This window comes from Belonocnema kinseyi, chromosome 3, assembly GCF_010883055.1.
Source record: "Belonocnema kinseyi isolate 2016_QV_RU_SX_M_011 chromosome 3, B_treatae_v1, whole genome shotgun sequence".
Lineage (NCBI taxonomy): Eukaryota > Metazoa > Arthropoda > Insecta > Hymenoptera > Cynipidae > Belonocnema > Belonocnema kinseyi.
In genome coordinates, this window is record NC_046659.1 from 150,071,146 (window position 1) to 150,079,290 (window position 8,145).

At 25.1% G+C, this 8,145-nt stretch overlaps 1 protein-coding gene across 3 annotated transcripts in view; it reads right to left on the reverse strand.

Annotated features, from left to right (window-relative positions):
* Nucleotides 1-712: 712 nt before the first annotated feature.
* Nucleotides 713-8,145, reverse strand: part of LOC117168931 (dnaJ homolog subfamily C member 9) — an 82,723-nt gene continuing 75,290 nt past the window's right edge. The window contains exon 4 of one of the 3 annotated variants that reach the window (XM_033354916.1): nucleotides 713-1,133. In XM_033354916.1, the coding sequence (XP_033210807.1) occupies nucleotides 876-1,133 (258 nt within the window). In that variant the 3' untranslated portion in view covers nucleotides 713-875. The remainder of the gene's footprint in view (nucleotides 1,134-8,145) is intronic. The other 2 variants (XR_004466583.1, XR_004466584.1) reach the window with 2 other exon arrangements.

An 8,145-nucleotide genomic window follows, 5' to 3' on the forward strand; every position in this document is an offset into this window, starting at 1 on the left:
ACCGAGCAAATTGTAGATACATTTTCGACAACAAATGAAGTACTTAAATATTCAGTTACAAAAATAAATTTTCTATAAAGAAATAAATAATTTTCAACCAAACAATAATATTTTTAACCAACAAGTTAAATTTTCAACAATTTTTTTTAATTATTCTAGGAATGTTAAATACAAAAGTTACATTTTCACAGAAAGAAATTCCATTTTTAACCAAATACAGGAATTTTAAACCAAATTGTTGAATTTTCAACTGAAATATGTAAATCTTCAGTCAAATATAAAAAAGTTAAATTTTAAGTTAAAGAAATTAAGAATTTTCAACAAACTATTTGAATTGCAAACAAAAAAAGTTTTTTTCAACCAAGTGAAAAATCATCATAGAAAAAAAGAATTTTTAACAAAGTAGTTCCACTTTCAAGTAAGTTAGTTGAATTATTAACCAAAAAATAATTGTGCAACATAAAAGTTGATAATTAGATAAACAAATATTTTTATTTTAAATTAAAACTAGTCGAATTCGACCAAAAAATACGAGGTTTCAACAAAATAGTTGAATTTTCAACGCAAAGTGACCTTTTATAAATAACTAAATTGTTCAGTTTTCGACAAAGTAATAAAATTAACTGACCTTTAGCAAAACTGAATACCTGAAAACCTGAAAGCCTGAAAATCAGTAAATTGCATATTAATAATAGTAAGAAACACGAAAGAATAAAAAAATCTACACATTTAATTTCAAAGTGTATAATTCTACCATAAAACAATACGTGAGTTAGAAATACAATAAATACAAAAGTGCCAAATTTGTTTAACAAAAATAACTTAGGCGGAAAACAGCATTTGAATCTCGAGACTTGTAGTACTTTTTTCTTAAATTACGTGCTTCTCTTGCTTTTTCTGGTGCCCTTGGAGGACGATTTAGCCGGGGTTTTCGGTGACTTTGTTTTTGATGATTTTTCAGCTTTCTTCGCGTACTTTTCGATCAGAGAGTCGAAGAAACTGTCGGCTTGACCAGCTCGGTCCTTATTACGATTTTGAATGGCGAGGGCCAAATCGTTCGTAGCTGCGTTCTCCTCGTCTTCGATTTTCAGCATCTTCTCCAATCTTTCTGCCTCCTTTGCTTCCTTGGCCCACTGAAAAATAAAAAACAAATTGCCACTCACTTCAAAATAATGGAAACTAAAGTCACAAATCAAATCCTCAAGAAAATTCCCTTAAAATTTCAAGTTTTTTCCAAGTATCTCAAGTTTTTCCCAAGTAGAATTTTTCATTGTACGGAATATTTGTAGTTACGCGAATTTATTGTAAATAATTTTTTTCAGTTTCTAGAAATTCAATTGATATGTTTAATTTAGAAAGCTGTGAGAAAAATATATTACAAGATATTCTGAGCGCTCAAACGGTACACTCCAACCAACCATACGTAAACGGTACACTGGTGCGAATTGGATTGTTTGCAATGTTAATATTAAATATTTAATATATTGTAGATATAATCAACAACTAGCATATATTACACATATTTAACATATACATTTAATATATATGGGGATAATCTGCTGCAGCTGTGTTTGTGTAAACGCCAACAAAATGAAAAAACTTCGAGTGCGAATTCGCACTAGTGTACCGTTTGAAGGTTAAATATAGCAGCAGGATCGATTAAAGAAATAATTAAATAATACTAAAAGCATAATGATTTATTTCTTTAATTTGTCTCTAACTATATTAGGTTCAATTAAACCCATTAATGCGCAGATGCACATTTTTGAGCCACATTTTCAACTACACAATTCTCTTGAGAAAAACAAAGATATTTTTGACAAAAATCCTATATATGGGGTTTTCGAGGATGCTCTTTCAGAATCTGGAATTCAGTTTGAAAAAATGCAATAACTTTATTATTTTTTAGTTTAAAAAAAAGTGAACATTTTTGCATAATTTTTTTTAAATCAATTTTTGTCTTCTTCCTGCACTTTGATAATCATATTACCGCCAGAAATAGCGGTTCGAGTGACGTTTTCAAAACCCTGGTTTTGAACTTTTTCCCCTCTAATTTTTTCTAAAATGGTGGCTTTTGTGAAATAGCGTGATGTTAAACTTTATCATTTTTTCTCTCGAAAAGTATAAACTTAACGAAAAAATGTTATGAAATAAAAATTGCTTCGAATATCTGAAAGAATACGTATGATTTTTTTCAGAAGTTTTTGGGCCAATTATGATTTTTTTAATTTTGACCATTTTTTAAAGATCAAAAAACGGCTCAGAAACTGCTGAAAAAATTCGTGCGTATCCCTGAACGATTTTAAATACTTTTTATTCTATAATATTTTTTCGTTAAGTTTATACCTTTCGAGAAAAAAAATAATGTAGTTTGATATCACACAGTCGGACTGCGATTTCTGGCGGTAATATGATTATCTAAATGCAGAAAGAATAACAAAAATTAATATGAAAAAAATTACAAACAATTTTGACTCTTTTTTAAAGGCAAAAATAATAAAGTTAGTGATTTTTGTTCACAAAATAATAAAGTGCAAATACTGCATTTTCAACAAGATTAATGAATTTCCAACTGAATAGTTGATTTTTCAAGTAGAAAATATGAATAGTCAAAAAAAGTAATTCATTTTTAACTAAAAAGGATCAGTATTTAACCAAAAATGGAAGTTAGATTTTCAGTAAAAAAATTAATTTTCAACCGAAAACAAAAACAAATTGTTAACCAATGTGATGAATTTTTAACTAAAATAATGAATCTTTAACTAAAATAATGAATCCTTAATTAGAATAGATAACTGTTCAACCAAAAAAAATGGAAAATTTTCAACAAGTAAATTTCGCTACTAAAATATACGGATTTTCAATAAACTAAATGAATTTTTTATCAAATCGTTGAATTTGAAACTAAAAAAAAAACAATTTTCAATACAGAAGACTCATTTCTACAAAAAAATACAAATTTTCTATAAACAACAACGAAAAATGGAATAGTTAAATTTTCAATTAAAAAAATTAATTTTCCGGCAAACTGAAAAATTTTCAAATAAAATTATGAATCGTCCACTGGGATAGTTTAATTTTACATAAAAAAGACGAATTTTCGACTAAAATGATAAACCTTCAAATGGAATAATTTAATTTTAAACAAAAAAGATTAATTATCAACCAAAAAGATTCATTTGTACCAAAAAGGGCGAATTTTCAACAAACTACAGGAATTCCTAATAAAATAATATAATTTTAAACTAAAAAATATCTATTTTCAACGGAAAATGTAATAGTTAAATTTTCAATGAAAAAAAAATAATAATTTCGACACAAACTGAAGAATTTTCAACTAAAATGATGAATCTTCAACTCGAATAGTAGAATTTTACACCAAAAGTACGAATTTCAAATGGAATAATTGGATTTTACGAAAAAGATGAAATTTTCAATTAAAAAAGGTAATTTTTCAACCATAACTTGAATAGTCAAATTGTTAGTTACAAAAATTTATGTTCAACCAAAAAGATGAATTTTTAACTAAAATTATAGAATATTAATTTGGAATAATTACATTTTCAGTTTAAAAACATAAATTCAACGAAAAATTAACAAAATCAGTGAAACAAATTGTTTCCAGCCAAAGAGAAAATTTTTTTAATATAATAACGCATTTTTCAACCAAATAGATGAATTTTTAATTAGAATGAAAAAGGCTGTGCACCTTAATGAATTAAAAAAAAAATTATTTTAATTTTAAATCAATAACAGTTGAATTGAGAAAAGGAACCCGAATTTTCAATCAAATGGCCGCATTTTTTGACTAAAAATTATACATTTTTATCCAAAAATAGGATAGATAATTTTGCTGTTATAAAAATTATTTCTTACAGTAACAAAAAAAGATTTTTAAACAAAATAGTTAAGGTATCAATCAAAGAGATGAGATTTCAACGAAAAAGATTTATTTTCTTTGAACAAAGACGAATTCAAAAATAAAATTAGTTTTTAATTAAATAATTAAATTTTTATCTGAAAAGGGTAAATTTTTAACTAATCAATTCAATCTTCAATCAACATGGCAAATGTGAATCAAAAATGGTATAGCTAACATTTTGGTTTTAAAAATTAACTTTAAAAGTAAAAGCATTTAACTAAATATTTGAATATTTAATCAAAGAGATGAATTGTTAACCAAAAAATATTTTTATTTCATATTAAAAACAATTATATTTGACTAAAAAATACCAATTTCGCGCAAAATAGTTTAATTTTAAACCAGAAAACTGAATTTTTAAAAAGAGTTGAACTTTTAACGAAGATGTGGAGTTTTCAACCAAAGTTATGATTTTTTTTTTATTAGGAAGAATAAATTTGTACTAAAATAAGTAAATCTTTGATAAATTTTATACATCTTTGACCGAATATTTCAACTTTGAACTAAAAAGGATACATTTTTTACCAACATTGTTGAATTTTAAATTTAAAAATATAAATTTTCAAGTAAGTGAAATAAATATTTAACCAAAAATAAAATAGTTAAATCTTCAGAGAAAAATAATTATGTTCAAGCAACAAAAAAAGATGCGCAACAAAGAAGTTAAGTCTTCAATTAAAGAGATGAATTATCGAAGAAAAACTATTTTAATTTTAAATCAAGGACAGTTGAATTCAAGAAAAAAAGTCGCAATTTTAATAAAATAGTTTACTTTTCATCTAAAAAAGATAAAATTTAAAACAAATTTGTAAAAAAAACGAAATATTATAATTTTCCGTTACAAAAATTAATTTTAAAAAACCAAATTTTAGCAAAATAATTGAATCTGCAACTAGAGATGAATATTCTACAAAAATGTTTATTTTTCAACAACAAAAAAACGAATTTTCCGCAAAATAGTTCAAATTTCAAACAGGAAAATTAAGTTTTAACAATCGTTGAAATTTAAACTTAACTATGTTTAACAAAAAAAGAAAAAACAGATTTTTAACGAAAAAGTTAAATGATTAATCAAAGAGATTAAATTTTTGAAGAAAAATCATTATAATTTTTTATCGAGAACAGTTGAATGCAACAAAATAAACCGAATTTTCAATAAAATTGCTGAATTTTCAACTAAAAAGGATATATTTTTTAACAAAAATGGAATAGATAAATTTTCAGTTATAAAAATTATTTTTCACCAAACACAAAACGATTTGAAAAAAATAGATCATTTTTCAATCAAAGAGATGAATTTTGAACTGAATAATGAAATTTGCATCTAAAAAGAATAAAATTTTAAATTAGCAGTTCAAAGTTTAACCAAGAAGACAAAAATGCAGCAACTAAATTTTTCATTTCGAAAATAAACTTTAAAAAAGAACCTTTAACTAAAATATTAAGTCTCTAACCAAAAAAATTTAGTCTTATCAGAGGAGTTCAACTTTCATCTAAGTTGTTTAATTTTCAACCAGAAAATGAATTTAACAAGAGTTCAACTTTCAACAAAGTCGTTGAATTTTCAACCAAAGTTATGATTTATTTACCAAGAAGAAGAATTTTATACAAAAAGACGAATCTTTAATAAAAGAAGTCAAATTTTCAATCTAATAGTTTAATTTTCATATGAAATCTATAAAACTTCAACGAACCAAATTAATCCCAATTCAACAAAACGAATTTGCAAACAAAAAATGAAATAGTTTAATTGTTTATTATAAAAACTAATTATAAAAAAAAAGTTTAAGAAAATGTCATCCCTTTTTCAGGTTTGACAGAGCATTTTGTAAGCTTGTAAGAGCACCCTAAAATAAAAATTGTACACATCAATTAATCAGCAAATCCTTGAAATAGAAACCTTTTAAAAATAAACTTGTTGTGAAAATAAACTTTTTGTTTTTGTAATATCGACAGCATCAACAGTTTCTAATATCAACTTTCAAAGATAGAATACCTTTAGGCTAGAAAAAAAAGTGCGGCACGTTTTCATTCTAACATGTTGCCATACACTAACTCTTCAGATTGAATTGCGGGGCACGTCACGCAGACATTTCTGAGAGCGAGAGGGGCAAATCAACTTGTTATAGAACTCGAGTTAAAATTAACGGCAGGTCAATGATTTGTATTTCTACTGTTGTCCAGGAACCGGATGTGCAATGTGTGCACGATAAAAGATACAAGCTGTCAATGTTTGTAGCCCTTTCAACATCTTCAGAAGAAACTTTTTACCAGATGGGGGAACAGAGGGTAATGTGGCACACTCCCAAGGTGGTCCAAATTTATTGCTCTCAAAATTCGACTTTAAATTTTTGGTGACCGAACTTCCCCAATTTTTTCGTTTTCCGGAAAAAGAAAATCCGTAATTTTAATTTTCTTTATTTTTTTAACAATGGTGGCCGCTTTAATTAAAGAAAAAAAAATTCCCGTTCATTTCCGGCTTCGAAAAAAAAACTTTCCACAGCCAATGAAATACAAAAATTCGAACTTTAATTTAAATTATTTTCATTTTAAATAGTTTAAAAATCTTTAAAAGCTACAAAATTTTATTTAAAAATCTTAAGACATCTACACGTTTTGTAAAAATCCTGCAAAATAAAAATATTTCAGGTTCATTTTTGACAATTTTGGAAATCTTTTTTAAGATTCTCTTAAAATTAATTTTTAGAAATAAAAAAATAATTTTCCATTCTCCTAGGAATCTGAAGAAAATGTTTTTTATTCTTTTGAAGGATTTCACAGTTCTTGCAAAACTTCTTAATATTTTGTTTGAAATCTACAAAAATCAATAGATTTTTTTAAATTAGGCCATTCTAATTTTTATCAAAGTAGTTCAGTGTTCAGCCAAAGACATAAAATTTCCACTAAAATTATGAACCCTTAACACGATAAAAAAGAAGAATTTTTAAGAAAGCAGTTTAAAACTGAGAGTTTAATTTTCAACCTAAAAAGATGAATTATCAAGAAAAAATCTGATTATTAAAATTACCATAAAAGATACATTTTTAGTATTAATAAATTGTAAAACTGACGCCAAAAAGATTCAACTTTTACAAAAAAGATAAATTTTTCAAAAAGAAGGTGCATTTTTAACGAAAGTGCATTTTTAATCAAGAAAATGAATTTTCACAAAAAAAGACGCAAATTCTCAAAAAAAGAACATAAATTATTAACCAAGTAGTTGAATTTTCAACCAATGAAATTAATTTTCTACCAATGAATTGAATTTAACAACCAAAAAGATCAATTATGAACCAAAAATAAGATAGTTGAATTTTCATTACCAAAATTAATTTTCAATACAAAAAAGTAATTTTCTTCAGAAAAGTTTCAGTTTTTACAAAAAAGGAAGGTCAATCTTCAGCAAGAAAAAAATTAATTTCAAAGAACTTTCAATAAGAGAATTGCATTTTCAACCTAGGAAGATTTAAAAAAAAACTTTAATCGTCAACTAAAACAGATTAAATTTCAATTAAACAGTTGGAATTTTATTTTTAAAAAAAATGGATTTTCTAGAAAAAAGAAGAATTTTTACCATAAAGCATACATTTTCAAACAGGTAGTTAAATTTTAAACAAGGAGGATTAGTTTTCTACCAAGAAAGACGAATTTTTAACAAAATAGTATATGCGTTGTCCACTACATTATTGAATTTAAAAAAATCATTAATTTTTAACTAACAAACTCTAATTTTAAACCACACAGTTCAATTTTTAACTAAAAATATAAAACTTTTACAAAAAGGGATGAATTTCCTAACCCAAAGAACAAACGGTTAATAAAATAGTTGAATTTTCAACCAAAAAGAATGTTTTGGCTAGGATAAATTTTCAACTGCAAAGGATGACTTTTAAAAAAAAATTCCAATTCTCAACAAAACAACTAAATTTTAAACCAAGTAATACCATTTTTAACCAAAAAAGAAGAATTCTCAACCTGAAATTTAATAGTAGACTTCTTAACCGAAAAGAATGAATTTCCAATTTGAATTTTGAATAAATTTTGAATAAATATTGAAACTCATTTTTAACACTTTTGAAAGATTATGTTAGAAAACTGGAAATTTTTCTGAAAAATTAATAGCTGACAAATAGCAGTTTAAAAAGATTATTGATCTTTATGGTAAATAAACTTTTTTCATTTTTTTATAGAGATGTAAGACATCACAGAAAAAATGCTGATCT